Source organism: Rhinatrema bivittatum, chromosome 1, assembly GCF_901001135.1.
Source record: "Rhinatrema bivittatum chromosome 1, aRhiBiv1.1, whole genome shotgun sequence".
Lineage (NCBI taxonomy): Eukaryota > Metazoa > Chordata > Amphibia > Gymnophiona > Rhinatrematidae > Rhinatrema > Rhinatrema bivittatum.
In genome coordinates this window covers 601,738,571-601,761,581 of record NC_042615.1, presented here as the reverse complement: position 1 = coordinate 601,761,581, position 23,011 = coordinate 601,738,571, and the positions used below count along the sequence as shown (strand labels likewise).

Below are 23,011 nucleotides of genomic sequence, written 5' to 3'. Positions count from 1 at the left end.
TCCTTGTCCAAGCAGTAGTGAGCCGCAAACGTGTGACGAGAACTCCAGGTTGTGGCTCGGCAAATTTTGTTGACGGGGACTACACACAAATGCGCCACCGACATTGCCATGGCTCGCATAGAGTGAGCCTTTACTCTGCTGGTTAGCAGAAGGCCTGCTTGCGCATAGCAGAAGACGATACAATCCACCAGCCAGTTGGATAAGATCTGCTTACCCACCGCCATTCCCAGTCTGTTGGTATCGAAGCACACAAAGCTCTGAGTAGACTGCTTATGGCCAGCAGTACGATCTAAATAGAAAGCTAAGGCCCTCTTGCAGTCCAAGGTATGAAGAGCCCGCTCCCCTGGGTGGAATTAGGCCTCGGAAAGTAGGTGGGTAAAACAATGGACTGATTAAGGTGGAAATCAGTCACGACCTTAGGCAGAAACTTAGGGTGCATTTGCAAGACCACCCGATCATGGAAGAACCTGGTGTAAGGTGGGTACGTAATCAGGGCTTAAAGTTCACTGACTCTACAAGCCAAAGTAATCGCTACCAGAAAAATAACCTTCCAGGTGAGGAACTTCGGGTCGCAGGAACGCAGCAGCTCGAAGGGATGATGCATGAGCCATGCTAGGACAATGTTGAGGTTCCAGGACGCAACAGGAGGCTGAAGAGGGGCCTTCAGCTGGAGCAAGCCCCTCATAAAGCAGCCTACTAAAGACTGCACTGATACGAGCACACCAGTAACATCTCGATAGTACACACTGACAGTGCTAAGATGATCCCTGACCAAGCTGGTCTGAAGCCCAGACTTGGAAAGATGCCACAAGTAATCCAACAGCTGGGGAAGGGGGCATGTGAATAGATCCAGGCCATGCCCTGCACACCAGATGGAGAATCTTTTCCACTTCAAGCTGTAGGACTTCCTGGTGGAGGGCTTCCTAGAAGCCACCAGCACCTGGGAGACACTGTCCAAAAGAGCTAAGGGCTGAAGGACTATGCGCTCAACATCCAAGCTATCAGGGCCAATGTCTGGAGGTTTGGATGGTGCAGGGTGCCCTGATTCTGCATGATCAGATTGGGAGCAGTCCCCAGCCGGATAGGGACCCTGACAGATAGGTCCTGAAGGAACGGAAACCAGACCTATCGGGGCCAAAAGGGCTCCAGGAGGATCATAGTCCCTCTGTCCTGTTGAAGCTTCAGTAGTGTCTTCAAGAGGAGCGGTAGAGGAGGGAATCCGTACAGCAGGCTCCTCCCCCAGTGGAGGGAGAAGGCATCGCAGGCCAGATATCCATCCCTCGTCGACAGGGAGCAAAACCTGCTCACCTTGTGAATCTGTGGGAGGCGAAGAGGTCCATATTTGGTATACCCCACCAATGAAACAGCTTGGCCGCTACCTCTGGGTTGAGGGATCACTCGTGCAGCTGGAAGGAACGACTCAGCAAATCCGCTAGCACGTTCGGATTGCCAGGCAGATATATTGCTCATAGCGACATCCCCTGTGACAGGGCCTAGGTCCACACCTGCATTGCCTTGTGACAGAGGAGGAACGAGTCCGTGCCTCTCTGTCTGTTGATATACCACATCGCCACCTGGTTGTCCATCCGGATCAGGACTTCCCTGCGTGACAGCCAGTCTCGGAACGCGAACAAGGCGTAACGGATTGCCCGAAGCTCCAGAAAGTTTATTTGACAACGGGCTTCGCTAACAGTCCAGAGACCCTGCGTGTGGATGCCGTCTACATGGGCTCCCCAGCCCTGAGGGGAGGCATCTGTGATGAGGTTCACCTGAGGCAGAGCAGTTTGGAAAGGAATTCCCTGCCCCAAATTGGAGAGGTCTTCCTGCCAGGTCAGAGACTTCCACAGAGGTTCCGTGTCTGCAATGCAAGTCTCGAGGTCCTAGGAGACCTGTCGCCACTGAGACCGCAATACCCACCAAGCCTTCCGCATGCACAGATGGATGAGAGGGGTGAAATGGACTGAAGCTGCCATGTGGCCCAACAAATGGAGCAGGAGGCAGGCAGTCATCTTTTGGCTGCTGCAGAAAAGGGTGCCAACGAGGCGAGGGCAAGAGTCCGATCCCAGGATAAAAACACTTTTACCGGTGCCATGTCTAGTCTGGCTCCTATAAAGTCCAGTTGAGGAGACAGGCGGAGGTGAGACTTGTGGTAGTTGATGACGAACCCCAAGGCTTGCAGTGTTTGCACTGTCAGGGCTAAAGCACTCAAGGCCCTTGCGCGGGAATCGCTCTTGACCAACCAGTCGTCTAAGTACAGGAAGACATGCACCTCCCAATGCCTGATATAGGCCGTCATCACCGCCAAGCATTTGATTAAAACGTGGGGGGCTGAGGCCAACCTGAAAAGCAGCACCCTGTACTGGTAATGGGCCTTCCCCACCACAAAACAGAGGTATTTTCTTTGGCTGGAGAAGATGGCTATATGAGCGTAAGCCTCCTTGAGATCAAGGGAGCAGAGCCAGTCTACTCTCTTGAGGAGGAGGATAAGCGTACCCAGAGAGACCATCTTGAATTTTTCTCGAGAGAAACTTGTTCAATGCCCTGAGGTCAAGAATGGGGCGCAAGCTGCCATTCCTTTTCAGAATGAGGAAATACCTCGAATGGAACCCTCGGCCCTGCTGGGGGTGAGGGACCAGCTCTACTGCACCTACTCCCAGAAGTGTGGAGAATTCTGTTTGAAGAATGACCTGCTGGGCGGACAAACCCCACGATAAACATGGGGGAGAGGTCTCTGGGAGCTGACTGAAGTTGAGACTCATCCATCAGGGGTACAAAGTAAGGACCCATTGGTCCGAAGTGATCTCTTCTCAGTGATGGGTGAAGCCGATGAGCCTGCCTCCCACTAGGGGATAAGGCGTCAGGGGACTCGTGCTCCCTCACCGCTAGTCAAAAACCCGTAGCTGGAGCACCAGTGGGCCTGGGTGCTTGCCACTGGCAGAGCAGCCCCTGGAGCTAGTGCATGGTGTGCAAGCGTGGGAGGCGAGGATAATACTTCCTCTGCCTATAGAAAGGCTTCCAGGATCCCAGCCTGGTGGACTTCCTGGCCGAGGACGTGGGAGGGGGGGGTGTCAGAAGCGTTAGCGGAGAGCTGTTGAAGGGTGTCATGGTAGTCCTTCAATTGTTCTACCGCATTTCAGACCTTATATCCAAAGAGATTGTCACCTGTCCAGTGGAGGTCAGCTAGCTTCTCCTGTACCTCTGGACGGAGGTCGGAAGCTCTGAGCCAGGCCATTCTCCGGGCGCTGATGCGAACCACGGCTACGCAGGCTGCCGTCTCAAAGACATTGTAGGTAGATTGCACCTCATGCTTGCCAGCTTCTAAACCCAGCAGGATGATGGCCAAGAGCGCCTCCTGTTGCTATTGAGGCAAACCCTTTGCAAGGTCTTGAACTCGCTTCCAGAGGTTCCAGTTGTACTGGGTCATGTATAGCTGGTAGGCGGCAATACAGGCGACCAGAATAGCACCCTGGAAGTCCTTCCTGCCCAAGGCATCAAGCTTCCTATGCTCTCGCCCCAGGGGGTATACAATAACTGAGGGAAAATAATCAAATATTGGTTCCCCAATATACACAATTACCCAAATAAGGAGAACCTTATATCATATAACATGTATCATTTAAAACACACATTTATTTAAGAAAGACACAACTTAATATAAACTCACATATACAGTCATACATTTAAAACATCACAAACGTGAAAGTCATATAGGCAGAAATTATTCATAAACAAGATGTAATCATAAACAATATAACATTCAAATGTATCAACCCATATATTGTATTAAAGTGCTTCTAAGTGCAAGTTCTCATAGCTTTCAGCTTCACAGCTCTCCTCCGTTAAATTCTCATGGCTTAGAGCTTCACAGTTCTCCTTCATTAATCACTGCCATAATGAAATTCACTCGAGTACCACCCGTCACTACTCCCGATACTACTCCTGACGAAGATCTCCGTTTCACCTGACAAGCAGGCTTCCTCAGGGGAAACGTCTAATATCTCATGTGAGTCCAACCAAGGGACACACAAAAATTGTATATCCAAGTCACGAATTTTTTCAAAAATCTTTAATTCACTTGAACTTCATCAAAGCTTCATATCCATTCTTCAGTTTGGTCACAACACTTCAAAAAGTGGAAGTGACATCATCACTTCCTTTCTGCAAGGATCAATCTTCTGCCCCCCCTGGGGCTTCTGCCCCAGGGGGGGCAGAAGCGTGCAAGCAGGAGCAGCTGGCCTTCTCAACAACTAGTGGGGGAGTTGCCGCTTCTCAAACCCCCACAGCTTGCTGTACCAAATAGGTGGCATCAGCCTTTCTACTGTCAGGGGAAATCAAGATCAGGTGCTCCCACATCCGAAGGAGAAGGTCCTTGAAGATGTCGTGGATGGGAGCCACCACGATCTCCTGAGGAGTGTCAAACTGGAGTACTTCCAGCATCATTTGTTGCACATCCTCCTCCATGAGCAACTGGAAGGGAGTGGTTTCGGCCATGGCCCTGACAAACCCCGCGAAGGACAAGTCCTCGAGGGGGGAGGGGTAGGAATGACACTGTTCTTCAGTCGGGAGGGCTCATAGACAGTCATCCGAGTAGTCGGAGGATGACTCAGTGGAATCATCTCCTCAAGGGTCATAAGGCCCCTTCCTCCTCACTAGGGCCGGCGCGACGTGATCGAGGTCCGGGAGGGACATCAGCCCTGGGGGCTCAGATGACTTTGGAGGCCTCGAGGGCACCTCAGGAATCAACGGCTCTCCTGGCTTTGAGGGAACCAGCGGTCATGGGAGGCTAGAAGGACCCGGTAAGGGCTCGGGAACCAAGGCCTCGGGAACACGGTGCCGGCCGTATCTTCATCCTCTGAGGACCTGATGATTGGGATTGTACCAGTGGGCAACATCGGTGGCCACTGGGGAACCGAAGGCCCCATTGGGCATCAGCTTTGTGGGTAGAGTGCATAAAAGGATGTCTAGATGCTCCAGCAAAGGTGCTAGAATAGACGATGTAGGCTCTGGCACCGGTATGGGGGCTGGTGGCACGGGTGGCTCAACTAACTGAAGCGCCCTGAGCACCGCAGATTGCACCCTGAGGTCAGTCTCCTCCTAAAAGTCCGATGAGGCCAGGACTGAGGGAGAGGGACGAAGTGCCACCGGCTCTTTCTCAGGTCTCTGAGGTGGCACGGTGCCCGGCACAGATAGAGGTGAGGAATGCCTGAGACGCCTGGGAACATCAGAGGATGGGGCCTCCGATGGCTGGTGCTGCTTCAGTGGTGGGATGGCCACTGTCAGTACCGCACCAGAACTGGAACCGTGCACAGATGGTGACCAGTGGTGATGCTTATAGAACTTTCCTTGCTGCTCGGCCCGATCTTTCCCCAGTGTCAAGGAGGCAGAGACCCCGATTGTCCAGGACACTGGTGAAATCACAGAGGATCTGTCACCGTCCTCACGATCCTTTGAAGATGTGGTGAGAGGAACAGCAAGAGGGAGCGTATCAATGGGCTTCCCCGTGAACTCTCGGTATCGAAGGCTCCAAAGCAGGCGTGGAAGGAGCAGACTTTGAAGAACCGAAAAGTTTCTCAATCATATCAAGACTTGCCCAACGACCTTTGGGGGTCATCTGATCACACAGATGACACCCACAGACGTCGTGCGAGGCCCCCAGGCAAATGATGGAAACCTCATGCGGATCCATGATGGACATGGTCTGCGGGCATAGGGGGCACTGCCGAAAATCAGACACCATAAAAACACCTGGCATGAAGTCGATGACTAGCAGTCACCGCGAGGTGAGGAGTCAGGAATTGACCGCAGAAGAAGGAAAAAAGCCAGTAAATAACCTACCACGCCGAGGAGGCACCAATCACGAAGGGGGGACCTGACGAGGAAGATGGGAAAAAACCCAATACTGTCGAGAAAATAAGAAAAAGAGCGGAGCTCCACAAACCGCAAGGCAACTGCACCGCAGAAAAGAAGAGACTGAAGGGGACCTCGCGTGGATGCACAGAAAATAGCATGCTGGGCAAAGCTTCTAGAAACTTTGACAAAAGTTTTCCGTGCCGGGCTACATGTGAGGTCTTTCATCCTGCTTACCCTAGGAGAATAAAAATAGTTCTTAATGGATTGATTAAACCCAATATCACCTGAGAACATTATTTATACTTCTACAATTGCTTCTGTAGTAAAAAAAAAAAAAAAAAAAAAAAAAAAAAGATTTTCCCTACAGACTTGTGTGAATTTTTCTACCCCTCCTTCTACTCTAGTTATATACTGTTCTTTGCTGCTGCTGTTATCAAGTTAATCATTCCAACAGCAAGCAGGGAAACAGACTTAGTTAAATTTACCAAGACTTTATTATTACCTGCATTAAAAAGCACACTTATGTGGCTTAGGAGGTGGAAGCACAGGATATTTCTTTCTGGGGCCTTGTGCACTAAGCATTTTCTCCATAGAAACAAAATAGGAGAAAACCTTTAGTACAGAGGTTCCCAAACCTGTCCTGGGGAACCCTAGCCAGTCAGGTTTTTAGGATATCCACAATGAATATGCATGAAATAATATTTGCATGCTATGGAGGCAGTGCATGCAAATTTACCTTATGTATTGTATATTCATTGTGGATATCCTGAAAACTTGTCTGGCTGGAGTCCTCCAGGACAGGTTTGGGAACCACTGTTTTAATACATAAGTCCCTAGACTGAAAAAAGGCAGCTTTGAATTTGAAGTCCTGGTGGTTCATAGAAGTATCTATAGTGATCTTAACTGGCTACTGATTTATACATTTCATTTAGTGTTTTTGATACGTAAGCATTATTAAGGAAGCTCCCCTCCCAACACTCAACCCAATTTTATATGAAAATAGAACTCTGTGACTATCTCCAAATCACACAAATATAAAAGCAATACATCAGGTACTTACACTATTTATTGTACAGCCAAATTATATTTACAACACCCATTGTTTGCAGTATCATTTAAGGATCAATTTGAATATATATTCATTCAAAACAACTTCAAATTAAGTGCAACACCACCAAGACTTGAACCCTATCCCCAGAGCAGCATACTGCCAAGTTTACAGGACTTTTCTTACCTTTTTCTTTACCAGTGCCTCCCTCTCTCTATCTCTTCTTTTCCACTCCTCTGCCAGAGCCTGCATGTGGGCCAACTCCTTCCTTTTCAGCTGTCAAACAGAAAAAAATTTGATAAAGTATACTAGCTAAGCAACTATGGAAAATAGTGACTCAAGCTATTTAACATAGGAATAAAAACAAATTAAAACACATAAATCTTTAATGTTTGTACTGTTACCAAATCAACCAAACAACCCTGGACTGTTTGTACGACCATTACCAATCTAATTACAAATGCATATTCACATATACACACATACATACAACACTCATATGCATGCATACATATTTACAGACTACTACCTGATTGTCTGGACTAAAACCATTGTGTTGGCTAATTGATGAAAACTCTTAGAATGTTCAGTTCTGCCTCAAGCTCCAGGAAATTGATGTGGTATTTTCTTTACAGGACAGACCAAACATTCTAGGTGCAGAGCAACCTATCCCAAGGTTGAGGCATCTTGTCATGACAATTTGACAGAGAAATTTGGAACAGTAAGTCTTTGTCTAGCCACCAAGACAGTATCTGAGCTGTTCTTGACAGTTAAGCTCTTTCAGTCCCTGCAAGATTTAATTGCGTTCAGACTTTAGGGTCCACTGGGCTTATGTCATGTTGGGATGTGATAAGAGCAAGACAAATTGTTGAAGCCATGTAGTCTAAGATCCTGAACATGTCCCAAACTATCTCTACTGACGTTTTATGATCCCTGTCGCTTTGAATCTTAAGTCAATGTCCCTGTTGGCCAGAAGGAAGGCTTCTGCCAGATTTGTGCCTAGCAGTACCCCTATTTAACTCCAACTGAAATGGATACAAATTCAACTTGGGATAATTGTTACAAACTCTAGTAACTCCAGCACCTGTCTCTTTCTGAGAGGAACTCTTGATCAGTCAATTATCTAGATAGGGAAACACAAAGACTCCCCCATAGTCTGTACAGATATGTTGCGACAACTGCTAGACATTTTGTGAAAATAGAGGTAGCTGACAGGTCAAACAGCAGTATATAATGCTAGAAATACTATGGTTCCTACAAGAAACTCTGAGAATCCTGAGAGCTCTATGCATCTTTATGTGGGTACAGGCATCATTATGATCCAGAGAACATAGTCAGTCTCTTTTGTTTAACAAAGGTTCAGGGAAATCTTCAACACTAACTAGAAACTGATTCAAGGTTCTTAGATCTGGAATGGATGACATTTCCCCCAGTTTCTTGGATATCAAGAGGTACTTGGAGTAACATTCCCACCCTCTTTTCTGTGATGGACCAGGTTCAACCATATTTGTCTGTAAGAGGGAGAAGAGTTTCTTTGGTAGTAGATCCTAGAGCAAATTGAAAAGAAAAGACCCCTTTTGAGGGTGATTTGATGGATTTCCTGGAACTTAAATCTGAAGTTTTCCTTTACTACCTAATGAACCCAAGGTACAAAGTTACCAGAAGCAACTACCTTACATAAAACATTAGCTTTCCCACAACAGGCAAAATTCTCCAGCATGAAATCAGCCAAAACCCCATCCTATGTTTAGTCTGGGATGCCACCTGGGGTTTTGAGCTTCTGTGATCAAATTAGCAAGGCCTTGAGCTCTGTTGCTGATGGAACACTTGCAAAGTTCCTGGATTGGAGGGCAGATGAAGTGACTGTGGTGAAAGTTCAAAACATGAACAGAGGTCCTTTATCACTGTGACCTTCTCTCCAAAGAGGATTTTCATTGGTGCAAAGCACATCTGCAAGCTTATCATGCATGTCTTTGTGGAGGCCAGAAACCCATAGCCAAGAGTACGCATGCTCCAACAGTCATGGCACTTGATGCTGTTTCCAAAGCAACAAAGATCAAGCAGATCAGATGCTTCCCACATTCCTCTTTGCTTCACTGAACAAACTTTTTATACACTGGCTTGTAAAAAGTATTTTACCCCCTAAAAACTCAGATTTGTATGGATTACAAATGAGAGACAGATTATTCCAGTTTTTTGGGTTTTTTTTTTTGGGGGGGGGGGGGGGGTTTGCAATCCAGTATGCTCTTAAAGTACATTTTCAAAGTCACAATTCATTATTTCTCTGCCTATTTTGTAAAATAAAATTAAAAACTGAAAAATTCTGCTTGCATAAGTATTCAACCCCTGTGCTGTGGAAGCTCCGAGTTTACACAGATGAAAATTATGCCCTATCACTTGGCTTACAATTGGCCTCTTAAAAAGGTCAGCTAATTCCAGTACTGCTGGTCAACCTGTGAATCTGAAGGAAATCTGTGAAAATGAAGACCAAAGAGCATTCTAAGGAAATTAAAGATAAAGTTATAAACATGCATAAGACAGGAAAAGCCTATAAAATAATATCAAAGTACTTGGATATCCCAGTGAGTACTTCTGGATCAATTGTGAAAAAAAGAAAGCTGCATTATACCACCTAGCCTCTACCTAGATAAGGCTGTCCCTTAAAACTCAGCATCAGAGCAAGGAGAAGACTTATAATGGAACCTAAAGAGGCCAACAATCATTTTGAAGGAGCTATAGAGTTCAGTGGCTGAGACTGGAGTGGAGGTGCACCAGTCAACCATATCGAGATCTCTGCATACAACTGGCCTGCATGGGAGGATGGCTAGAAAGAAGCCATTACTAAAGAAAATCCACATCAAACACATCTGTAGTTTGCCAGAAAGCTTCAAAGTGACCCAGCTAAAATTTTTTATGGTCAGATGAGACAAAAATGGAGCTTTTTGGCCAAAATTCAATAAGCTATGAGTGGGACAAACCTAACACTACCCATTCCTCAGCAAACACCATCCCAACAGTGAAGTATAGGGGTGGCAGCAACATGTTGTGAGGATGCTTTTCCTCAGCAGGGACTGAGCATCTTGTTAAAATTGAGGGACAGATGGATGGTCCAACATACACGTAGGTACTGCAAGACAACCTGCTTCAATCTGCTAAAAAAAACCCTAAAACCTGGGAGAAAGTTCACCTTTCAGCAGGTCAATGATCCCAAGCACAAAGCCAAAGCAATACAGGAATGGTTGAACAACAAAAAGATGAATGTTCTACAATGGATAAGTCAAAGTCCAGATCTCAATCCAATTGAGAATCTGTGACTATTTGAAAATTGCAGTCCATAAGCATCATCCAACCAACCTGAACATCCTAGAGCAAATCTGCCAGGAAGAATGGTCAAAAATCATTCCCAAACAATGTGCAAGGCTGGTAGAAATTTATCCCAACTGACTTAAAGCTGATATTGCAGCAAAAGAGGGTTCTACCAAGTACTAGTGTGAGGGGCTGTATACGTATTGCAAGCAGCATTTTTGTTGTACTTTTTAAATATTCTAATCATGTTACAATCAAAAACCTAAAGATAAATCACTCCCTTATTAGAAAATATGACCATTATAGATCTGAGACTTAATACCTTACAAAACCTCTATCCAAAAAAAAAGTGACAAACCCTGAAAAGTAAATTGCAAAGGATACCCTTGCAAATTTAAGAGATACATTTAGCCATAGAGCTTTTAAACCCATAGTCTAATCAATAATAATTGTAAAAAAAAAAAAAAAAAAAGTGAAAAACCTAATCATTCAAAAAATGTGTTCCCTCTATAAGTGACAACCCTTCAGAATGAAAGAAAAAGCTTGACACTAAGACACGGCTTCCCAAACTACCAGAAGTGGCAGCATTAGTAGTGGAAGGATTTGTGGGGGCCTGTGAGTCAGCATACACTCACAGGCCCTGCTGTGGCCCTCCCCTCACATGACTTTCTGTGGTAACAAGAAGCCATACGTGAGGAGGGACTGGGGCTGCTGTAGGACATGTGGGCTTGCACCGGCTCATAGATCTTGTGCTGACTTGCATTAATAATGCTGCTACCTCTTGCAGGTCACCATCAGGCTTGGGACAAGACATAAGGGGAGGGGAGGGCTGAGTGTGCACAGACTGGTGAAGCTTGCCATGGCTCCTTTCCCCTCACATATCACTGAACCTGTCCAAGAGACATATGTTGCCCCTGTCATCAGCCTGCCCACTCTTCTCACCAGTTTTTGTCTATCTTTGGACTTCAGGCCCAAAGCAAAATATTGCCACTGGCTCTGGCCCAGGGGGATATTTAGAGAAGGAGCAGTTTGAAGGAAAGGATCAGAGGCAGGGAGGGGGGGGGGGGGCAGGGGAAGGGCTTGAGAGTTGCATCAGCTGGAGAGAGATTAGCTGTAGAGAACGAGAGAGGAGCTGAAAGTGAGGGGATCAGCTTGGGGGAGACAAGAATGGAAACGGGGAAGTGAGGCTGGGAGGTGACAGAGATGGGAATGAGAGTAAGAAGGGAAAGCAAAATTGCTTACCTTGTAATAGGTGTTATTCCAGGACAGCAGGATGTAGTCCTCACATATGGGTGACGTCACTGACGGAGCCCTATTGCGGGAAAACTTTCTGTCAAAGTTTCTAGAAACTTTTGACTGGCCCTGTGAGGCCACTGAGCATGCCCAGCATGCCATGATATTCTCAGCCACAGGGGTCTCCCTTCAGTCTCGTATGTAGCAATAAGCTTTAGCAAAAATAAAATAATAAATATATCGGACCCAACTCCACGGGGTGGCGGGTGGGTTTCGTAAGGACTACATCCTGCTGTCCTAGGATAACACCTATTACAAGGTAAGCAATTTTGCTTTATCCCAGGACAAGCAGGATGCTAGTCCTCACAGATGGGTGATTAGCAAGCTAGAGGCTGAGTCATTTTGTAGTGAAGCAACAGTGAAGTATTGTTGTTGAAAATGAGGCAGCCGAAGATCACAGCAGATTGGATGGAGAAGGAGTTGGGATTAAACTGGAAACAAGTTCTTTAAGACAGATTGTCCATAGGCTGAATCTTGTCGTCCTTTATCTAAACAGTAATGAGCTACAAAGGTGTGAAGAGAACCCCATGTTGCTGCTTTACATATGTCAAGAATTGGCACTGAATGATAGTGTGCTATTGAGGTTGACATTGCTCTCACTGAATGTGCCTATACTCGCCCTTGGAGAGGAAGGCCTGCTTCTTCATAGCAAAACTGTATACAATATGCTAGCCAATAGGATAGAGTATGTTTGCCCACTGCTTTCCCTGGTTTGTTTGGATCATAAGATACAAAGAGTTGAGTGGATTTCCTGTGGACTGCAGTGCGGTCTAAGTAAAATGCTAGCGCACGTTTACAGTCCAAGGTATGCAAGGCCCGTTCTCCTTGGTAAGAATGAGACCTTGGAAAGAATGTGGGTAAAACTATGGATTGTTTCAAATGGAATTCCGTAACTATCTTGGGGAGGAATTTTGGATGTGTACGGAGAACCACTCTGTCATGTAGGAATTTTGTATAGGGTGAGTACGGTAGAAGTGCTTGCAACTCACTAACCCTTCTAGCTGATGTAATGGCTATAAAGAAGATAGTCTTCCATGTGAGAAATTTAACATCATAGGAATTCATGGGTTCGAAAGGGGAACGCCTGAGTCTTGTTAAGACCAGATTCAGGTCCCATTCTGTGACTAGTGGCCGAATTGGTGGTTTAAGTTGAGTTAAACCTCTCATAAACCTGCTGACAAGAGGTTGTATGGATATTGGTGCATCTCCCATCTTGTTATGGTAAGCTGAGATTGCACTTAAATGTACTCTTACAGATGAAGTCTGGAGACCAGAGTCTGAAAGATGGCACAAGTAGTCTAGTAAAGAAGTTGAGGGGCAGGAGAAAGGATCTATACTATTTTGCATGCACCACAAGGCAAACCTTTTCCATTTCGAAGAATAGTTCTTTCGTGTTGAAGGTTTACGTGAAGCTATAAGCACTTGAGATACATTTATGGAAAAATTGAGGGGTTGTAAAATCAAGCTTTCAACATCCATGCTGTCAGGGATAGGGATTGAAGGTTGGGATGGCGCAACCGACCCTGATCCTGAGTTATGAGATTGGGAGCTACCCCCAGGTGAATTGGATCCCTGATCGAGAGGTCTAGAAGTGTGGGAAACCATACTTGTCGAGGCCAATATGGGGCTATGAGTATCATGGTCCCTTTTGTCCTGTTGTAGCTTCACGAGAGTTTTGGTTATGAGCGGTATCGGAGGATACTCGTATAGAAGGCCTGAGATCCAAGGGCGAGCAAAGGCGTCCTTGGCTGGCTGGTTTTTCTGTTTGTATAGAGAACAGAATCTGTCCACTTTGTGATTCAGTTGTGATGCAAAAAGGTCCATTGTTGGGTGTCCCCAACGTTGGAATATCCTGGTCGCTACTAAGGGATCCAGGGACCACTCGTGTGGTTGGAACTGACGACTGAGGAGATCTGCAACTACGTTGTGGATGCCCGCTAGATAAGTGGCTCGGAGAAACACTGAATGTATTAGGGCCCAGTCCCAAATCTGTGCAGCTTCTTGGCAAAGGAGATAAGAGCCCGTAGCTCCCTGTTTGTTGATGTACCACATGGCTACTGTGTTGTCCGTTTGATCAGAACAGTCTTGTGTGAAAGGCAGTCCTTGAACGCAGCAGAGCGTAACGTATAGCTCGAAGTTCCAGGAAATTGATTTGAAATGTTGCTTCGAGTTTTGTCCAAGTACCCTGGGTTTGGAGATTTTTTATGTGAGCTCCCCAACCCAAGGTGAATGCATCTGTAGTTAAAGTTATCTGTGGGACTGGTTGTTGGAAGTGTAGGCCCTTGCGCAAATTGTCTATGTTAGCCCACCAAAGTAGAGATGAACGTAGCTGGTCGGTTACTTGAATTGGAGAGGACAATGGTTGAATGGCTTGGATCCATTGTGATCTTAAAGTCCATTGGGTGACCCTCATGGCTAACCTTGCCATAGGAGTAACATGCACTGTGGAGGCCATGTGGCCTAGTAAGGTTAGAAACTGATGAGCTGTTGCTTGTTTCTTCGAGTGAATTGAGTGTGCCAGAAGGGAAAGTGTCTCCGCTCGATCCTCGGGTAGAAAGGCCTTTGAGAGGATAGTGTTCAATTCTGCTCCTATGAATTGAAGCAGGTGAGATGGAATGAGATGGGACTTTTGATAATTGATGAGAAAGCCCATGGAATGAAGTAGAGTAATTGTTCGACTGAGAGAAGCCAGAGCTCCTTGTTGAGATTGACTTCTGATGAGGCTGTCGTCTAAATATGGAAAGACATGGACACTTTCTTTGTGTAAGTGTGCTGCTATTTCTGCCAGACATTTGGTGAATACTCTGGGAGCGGAGGCGAGTCCGAATGGGAGCACTCTGTACTGGAAGTGCTGATGACCCACCATGAACCTGGAAGTGCCCATCTGGCACTTCCAGGTTGAAGCACATTATGCTTTAACACGTACTCTCTATTGTATTATCTTTTAATTACTACCTGCCTTAACTTCTTTCCAGCTGTTTAAGCTTCCAAGTTCTTACTCCTAGTTGAATGTAACTTTGCCTTTTTTTCATCTCAATTGTTTAATTATTTTAGTTGTCGCATCAGTTTATACCCTTGTTCGATGTAAACCGATCCGATATGGTTATTACTATGAAGGTCGGTATAAAAAAGTGTTAAATACATAACTAAAATGAAGCGTAGGTACTTGCGATGAGGGGGGAATATTGGAATGTGAGCGTAAGCATCTTGAAGATCCAGAGAACAAAGCCAATCTCCTGTTTGAAGAAGTGGAAGCATGGTGCCTAGAGAGACCATCCTGAACTTTTCTTTCTTCAGAAATTCGTTGAGATTTCTGAGGTCTAGGATGGGACATAGGCCTCCGGTTTTCTTTGAAATGAGAAAATAACGGGAATAGAATCCTCTACCCTGCTGAGTCTGGGGCACGAGCTCTACTGCTCTGGCTCTCAGAAGGATGGATAATTCTACTTGCAGGTGAATTATGTGATTTTCGCTTAGAGAAGAAGGTCTCTGAGGAGAATCTTTTGGTATTGAGAGGAAATTAAGTTGGTAGCCTCGAGATATTATTGCAAGTATCCATTGGTCTGTTGTTATTTGCACCCAATGGTTGTAAAAGAAGGATACTTGACCTCCTACCAGAAGCTGTGGATGAGAATTGGAGAGATGGCTTCGGTCTCTGGGAAAAACCTCAAAAGCCAGCAGCCGGTCCCGTCTGTGGCGGAGGTTCAGGCCTAGCTGCCCTAGGTTGTCTGGGCTGAGGTCTCTGTTGCAGCCTAGAAGATATGCTCCTAGATGTTGGAGAGTAATACCACCTTTGTCGGTAGAAGGGTCTTCTAGGTTCTTTCCTTTGAGGCCTACGAGATGACTGTGTGGCTGGATCCTGTGAAATTAATGAGAGTTGTCGTAAGGTTTCGGTATGCTCTTTCAATTGAGCAACCACATCTTGTACTTTGCAACCAAAAAGGTTATCACCAAGACATGGGAGATCAACCAATTTTTCCTGGACTTCAGGCCTGAGGTCCGAGACTTTAAGCCAAGCCGAACGTCTTGCACTTATACCTGATGCAGCCACTCTAGATGCTGTTTCAAAGCCATCATAGGCAGCACGGACCTCGTGCTTGCCCACCTCCAGCCCTTTGTGGATAATTGCCTGGGCTACTTCTTGATGTTGTTGTGGCAATGATGGTATAAACTCTTGCATCTATTTCCACAGATTTCTTTGGTATTGAGTCATGTATAATTGGTAAGAAGATATTTTGGAATTTAACATGGCTCCTTGATAAACCTTCCTTCCCAAAGAATCCAAGAGTCTGTGATCTTTTCCTGGGGGAGTTGAGGAATGTGGTCTTATCCTCTTCAACTTCTTTTGTGCAGATTCCACCACCACTGATTGGTGTGGAAGCTGTGACTTTTGGTAGCCAGGAGCAGACTGCACCAAATACGTTGTGTCCATTCTTTTATTTACAGCAGGCACTGAGCATGAATGCTCCCAAAGCCGATGTTGTAGGTCCAGAAGGACATCATGGACCGGTATGGCTACTACCTGCTTTGGAGGGTCTATGTTTGTTGCCTTGAATCATCTTCTGTCACCAAGGTGAAAGGTATGGTGTCAGCCATTTCCTGGATGAAATTGGTGAAGGATAAATCCTCCAGTGGAGATTTCTTTCTTGGGTCTAGAGGTGAAGGATCTGACATGAAATCTTCGTATGAGGTGTCTGTTTGTCCATCGTCAATGAAATTAGGGAAAATTTATGAGAAAAACGTTTTTACTCAGGGAGTAAAAACGAGACTATGATTACTCACCAGCCGGTGGAAATCTAAGAGAGATCCCTTATGGGAGAAAAGAATGAAAAAATAAGTGACTTTTCAGTCAGCAAACTCTGTGAGAAAACTCACAAGGGCCAGTCAAAAGTTTCTAGAAACTTTGACAGAAAGTTTTCCCGCAATAGGGCTCCGTCAGTGATGTCACCCATATGTTAGGACTAGCATCCTGCTTGTCCTGGGATAATTGGGAATAGATCAAGAAGGAGGGAATGACAGAGGATCTATTGAGAGTTATAAGAGGGGTAAGACAGGATCAGCCGGTAGGATGTGAAAAGGGCTAAAGGAGTGGGAGAGAGGGGCTGGGGAAGTGAGAGCAGCTGGGGGATGTAAGAGGGGGATCAAGCAGGAAGGGTGGAGGTTGAGAGATGGGGGTCAATTGGAGAGGATGGAGATTGAGAGGCTCAGCTGGAGTATGGTGAGGATGAGAGTGGAGTGATTGTTGGAGGGGGACCATACCCCTACTAATTTGCTTTGGTCGCTCTCTGAGGTCATGTGAATTTTCAAGTGCTAAAATGGGGTCACATTGGCTAAAAGTTTTGAAAGCCCTGCACTAATGGATTAAAAAATGTGTCTACATATACCGATAATGGTTCTAACAATTAACCAATGCATGCAACTATAGTTAGAACCATTATCGGTATATGTAGACTTGTTTTTGCATCCCTTGGTCTCAAGGTTCAGTTCATTTTATTACTTTACGTCAAGAGCAACAAAAGCTCAGTGAGAACTGGATATTGGTCATAGCAGATATTACTGTTCCTTATTTCAATATTGTGTAGGGACAAGCCATTACTAGCATAGAGAGGTCTTTACAGCAGACCGATATTTCAGATAGACATAGACAATTCATATGTAAATTAGCTACCACAGCATTAACGAAAATAATTTTCAAATTTGAGGATTACCACCAACACATTTAAGGCACTGCAATAGGGGATCTATGGCCCCCCTCAGTGGCATGCCTTTATGTTATATTTGAAAATACCCATATTTATAATACCTTACTCTGGTCAAAAATAAAGTGTTGAAATGATTTTTTTTATATAATTTTCATCTGGATAGACACTAAAGAATCATTTATGGAATTTTCTCATTGGATTAATACCAGGGATTAGCATCTTCCGTTTACTTTTCCAAGTAGTTATGATAGGGTTCTGTTTCTGGACATTTTGATTTATAAAACAACTCAAGTATTTTGTACCACTATATAAAAAGCCCATTGATAGGAACACATTGCTTCAGTAAAGCAGAGCTGCTTACCTGTAACAGGTGTTCTTCTAGGACAGCAGAATGTTAGTCCTCGCATGGGTGACATAATCAGATGGAGATAGCCATGGAAAACTTCTATCACGGTTTCTAGAACTTTGACTGGCACACTGAGCATGCTCAGCAAGCCTTAATCCATGCATCTACACTGGGTCCCTCTCCAGTCTCGTAACACAGAATTATGAAAAAATAAAATTCAAACATAGGAGAAACCCAAACCGCGGGGTGGCAGGCAGATTTGTGAAGACTAACATCCTGCTGTCCTAGGAGAACAGCTGTTATAGGTAAGCAACTTTGCTTTCTCCTAGTACAAGTAGGATGGTAGTCCTCACACATGGGTGAATCCCTAGCTATAGGCTGTCTCCAAAACCAAATGACCAGACACCTAATCACATGTCAACGGGCACAACAAAAAGTGTCGCTGGTAAAAAATGGAGACAGCCTGAACCCAGAAAAAGGGCACTAGGCAGGAGGAGTTGGGTTAGAGCTGAAAGAAATTCCTGAGGACAGACTGGCTCAAATTGCTGTTATGTCAGCCATCCCTATCCAGACAATAGAGAGAGGCGAATGTGTGAAGATCTCCAAGTCGCAGCCTTACAAATCTCCTCCATAGAAACTGCCCTCAGGTGGGCCACCAAAGTCACCATGGCTCTGACGGAATGAGCCTTGACATGATCTCCAAGCTGCAGTCCTGCCTGTGTGTAACAAAACGAGATGTAATCTGTCAGCCAATTGAACAGTGTCTGCTTACCAACCGCAACTCCCAATCTATTCCTGTCAAAAGAGACGAGGGGTTCTGTTGATTTCCTATGACCTTCTGTCTCCTCCAGATAGAAGGCTAAAGCCCTCTTACAATCCAAACTGGGCAAGGCCCACTTGCCTTGATGTGAATGGGGCTTGGGAAAGAAAGTGGGCAGGAAAATTAACTGGTTAAGATGGAACTCCATCACTACCTTTGGTAGGAACTTGGGGTGTGTCCGGAGAACCACCCGGTCATGAAAGAACTTTGTCTATGGAGGGTAAGTCACCAACGCCTGACTCTCATTGACTCTGCATGTTGAAGTGACTGCCACCAAAAAGAGGACCTTCCAGGTCAGGAATTTTAGTTCACAGGATCTCAGCTGCTAGAAAGGAGCCTTCATCAGCTGAGCCAACACCATGTTGAGGTCCCAAGACACAGCGGGAGGTTTCAAGGGAGGTTTTTTTTTTTGAAATTTAAGGTTTATTAGAGAAGATAATACCGACAATACAGAACCATACAGCATCTGTGAAGCATGTACAATAACAAAATTGACAGTAGAATAGATGCAATAAAGACTTACAACAGATTCTCTGCTTTTCTCAGTTATTGTGTAAACATATCCCCCCCCTTCTGTTCCCCTCACCCCCCACCCTTCTCCCCTACCATCCCTGGGAGCTCCTGCAAAGGTAGTATGAACAAATAACATAAGAGAAAATCAGACATAAAAGGAAATCATATCTTCTTCTGTTGTTGTTGCCATGTTAGGTATAAAGACCAGGTACGCTGAAAGGCCCCTATTTGTTTCCGACGGTGCGCCGTAATCTTACTAAGGGTACAAACCTTTGCCACCCGTGACTGAACCTGCAATAATGTAGGTACACCCTGAGACTTCCAGTGTAAAGCTATCTCACATCGAGCAGAGGTGACCACCAATCTAACAAAACGCTGTAAGGCCGTGTCGAGCTGTGGATAGTCTGAGTTAAGCAGGGCAACTATGGGGGTTAGAGTAATAGAAACATGCAATATGTCTGAAAGCCACACAGCCAGTCCCTGCCAAAACTGGGAAACAGCAGCACACTCCCACCACATATGATAAAAGGAACCTCGCTCCCCACAACCCCTCCAGCACCGATCCGAGGCCGTGGAATAAATTTTATGGAGTTTAGCGGGGGTATAATGCCACCGATAAAGGAGTTTGAAACTATTTTCCAAGTAGGAGGCTGAGATAAGACCCTTACACCCCACTGTAAAGATAGTGTCCCAAAAGTCGTCACCCTGCGGGGACCCCAGATCAGCCTCCCAGGCGGACAGGTATGTTGGGCGCGTTCCCATACCCTGAAGGAGCAGCTTATAAATTTTGGACATTAAGTGCTGTACTTTGTCAGCCGCTCGGCAGAAATTCTCAAAGAGACCAATTGGCTGGAGTAAATCCCGGGAAATATGGGTCGCTCTTGCGTAACTCATTAGTTGGAGGTAGCGATAGAAATCCCCCTGAGGTAAGTCATGCCGGGCCTGGAGAGTGGAGAACGTCACCCACGAGGAGTGCTCCCAGAAGTGACTATAATTATAAAGACCTTTAGCCAACCAATCTGCAAAGACCTGCGGAGCTGTACCCCCCAAGAATGACCCAGAGTGAAAGGGGGAAAAAAGGACCGACCCCACCTTGGACCCCACCACCTGGGGCTTCCATTTATACCAAAGGCGTAAGGTACACTGAATCGTGTCCGGTAGGCCTTCCAATTTGGGCCCAGAGCTAGGAGGTTGCCAGAGGATATTAGTCAGCAGGTGTGGCCCGTTAAGTTCCTGCTCCAGAATCACCCAAGGTTTGCGGGCGGTGGTTCTGTGCCAATCAACAACAGCTCGTAATTGAGCCGCAACATAGTATCGTAATAAGTTAGGCACTGCAAGGCCCCCCCGCACCCGAGGTTGAAACAATACTTTCTGGGCCACCCTGGGGTGCTTCCCCTGCCACAGGAATTTCATAATCCTGCGTTGCCACTTGAGAAGCAGTGCAGTTGGTATGACGCAAGGAATGGTCTGGAAAAGGTATCCAATCCGGGGCAGGATGTTCATTTTAAAAGTAGCAATTCGTCCCAGCCACGAAATGTGGTATCGATTCCACTCCTCCATTTCCCTGTACAATTTAGCGAGAAGAGGTGGATAGTTAAGCCTAAAAACATCAGAATGAGCCCCTATAAATATACCTAGGTATTTAATTTTCTCCTTTGCCCATTTAAAAGCAAAACGGGCTTTCAGATCCCGTGCCTGGTCCTCCGGTAACGTAATATTAAGGATTTCAGTTTTGTCCCAATTAATGGAGTAGCCAGACACTTGACTGAAGGTTTTAATAATCTCTACCACGGCTGGCAACGATTGCTGAGGGTCCGCAAGGGTCAGAATGACATCATCAGCAAACATCGCCAACTTGGAGGAATATGACCCCACACTAATGCCCATCACGTCCCTCGACAACCGGATCCGTTGGGCCAAAGGTTCTATAAATAGGGCAAATAGTAATGGAGAGAGCGGGCAACCTTGGCGGGTGCCCCGCTCAACAATAAAGAACGGGGAATAGCCCCCATTTACCTTAATGCAGGCCCTCGGTTTATCATATAATTTCTGAATCCAGGTAATGAAAAAAGGCCCAAAACCCATGGTATGCAAGACTTGAAATAAAAAAGGCCAGTGAACCAAATCAAAGGCCTTTTCCGCATCCATAGCCATAAAAAGAAAGGGGATATGATGGCGCTTAACCCACCAGAGGGAATCCAACAACTTCCGCACATTATCGGACGCCATGCGACCAGGGATAAAACCGGCCTGATCCGGGTGAATGAGTTGTGCTACATAACCATTAAGCCTGTTAGCCAGGATTTTAGCCAGAAGCTTGAGGTCTATGTTCAGCAATGAGATGGGCCTATAAGAGCCACACTTGGTAGGGTCCCGCCCCGGCTTTGCAATGATCGTTATACCCGCCACATTAGAATTAGGATTCAAAACCCCCTCGTGTCGCAAGGCATTAAACATGGCCGTAAGTGGGGTAAGTAAATCACCGGCAAAGCATTGATAAAACCGGGCAGTAAACCCATCCAGCCCCGGGGACTTGCCAGCCTTAAGTTGCTTAATGGCAAATAACACCTCAGATTCTGAGATATCCTTGTCTAGCGTATCCCTGGCGGACTCTGATAACTGGGATAAGGGAGTGTCCTGTAAAAAGGATTGTATGTCCCTGAACTCTATAGAGTGGTTATGGGAATACAGTGCAGAATAAAATTGTAAAAAGCAGTCACGGATCGCATCATTGGAGGTAAGTGGTGCACCATGAGCACCTACAATTTTAGTAATAGTGTTTTGTAAGCGTTTGGCTCTCAACTTATGCGCAAGCAACTTCCCCGCTTTATTGCCCCCTTCAAAGTATACTTGTTCCGTTTGCTCCAGCTCATGCGCAATTTTGGCCGCATCCAGCGCCCCAAGTTGCGATCGGTAGTCAGCTAAGGCCAAACGGAGCACTTCAGTGGGGGTTTGCTTGTGGCGCTGTTCTAAGTCCAATAATTTGGCAGTCAGGAGCGAACGTTCCCGCTGGGTCTCCTTTTTAACCCAAGAGGCCCGAGCTATAAAAGTCCCCCTAAGCACTGCCTTTAAACAGTCCCAGTAAGTGATGGGCGAGATGTCAGGGTGAAGGTTATGAGAACTGTAATCTGTAAGTACCCGCCGACATTGATCCACAAAGGAGTCACTGTCAAGTAAGCTATCGTTTAGGCGCCAAAAGCGTTGGCCTTTGTCATAATTAGGGAAAGTCAGCTCAGCCCACACCGGAGCATGATCGGACCACGTGATCGACTCTATAACCCCTTTGCGCACATTTTGGATCACTCCCCTATCCACAAAAACATAGTCTATCCTAGTGTATAGGTTATGGGGGTTCGAGAAAAAAGTATAATCCCTCTGGGTGGAATGCAAAAAGCGCCACACATCTACCAGCTGAAAGTGGTCCAAAAAAGCAAGGAGGCTATTGCGGTCTCTTTTCAAAGTAGAACATCGCCCCCCCGAGGAATCAAGACCAGGGTCTAAGGGCAGATTGCAATCTCCCATCACCATCAAGTGACCCACTTTTTTCAAGAGGACCAGCTTCACCAGCGCATCATAAAATTTGGCTTGGTGAACATTGGGGGCATATACATTAAGCAATGTATACGAGACCCCAGCAATATTAAGGACCAGCAATAAATATCTACCCAAAGGGTCAGCAACACTGTCAAGCAATTCAAAAGCAAAGTCCTTGTGAAATAGAATCCCCACACCTGCATATTTAGCAGCTTTAGAGCTAGCCGCCCAATACTGATGCGGGTAAAGGGCAGAACTCATTAAATGCTCATAGCGCCGCTTTAAATGTGTCTCCTGGAGACAAGCAATCGCAATATCAGCACGCTGCAGATCTTTATATAGTAATTTACGCTTACGGTGCGTATTCAGTCCCTTAACATTAAAGGACTGTACCTTAAAGGTAGCCATCCGGACAAGTGATGGTGCATTTCAAGTGCCCCAGCGTATATAGAGCAGACAGAGATAAGAGCAGAAGAGGTCCCCCCATGAAACAAGAGACAACTAAACATAGTACCAAGCAGCACGTAGCCCTCAGTGAGCCGGGCAGTAAACAACAAGGCAATGCACTCCCAGAGAGGAGATCCCCACTATTCCCCATT

General features: G+C 45.9%; 1 protein-coding gene across 2 annotated transcripts in view; it reads right to left on the bottom strand.

The window, feature by feature from the left end:
* CEP120 (centrosomal protein 120) overlaps positions 1-23,011 on the bottom strand; it is a 419,833-nt gene that overhangs the window by 155,785 nt on the left and 241,037 nt on the right. For both annotated transcript variants that reach the window (XM_029619774.1, XM_029619782.1), the window contains one exon: positions 7,085-7,174. In XM_029619774.1, the coding sequence (XP_029475634.1) occupies positions 7,085-7,174 (90 nt within the window). The remainder of the gene's footprint in view (positions 1-7,084; positions 7,175-23,011) is intronic.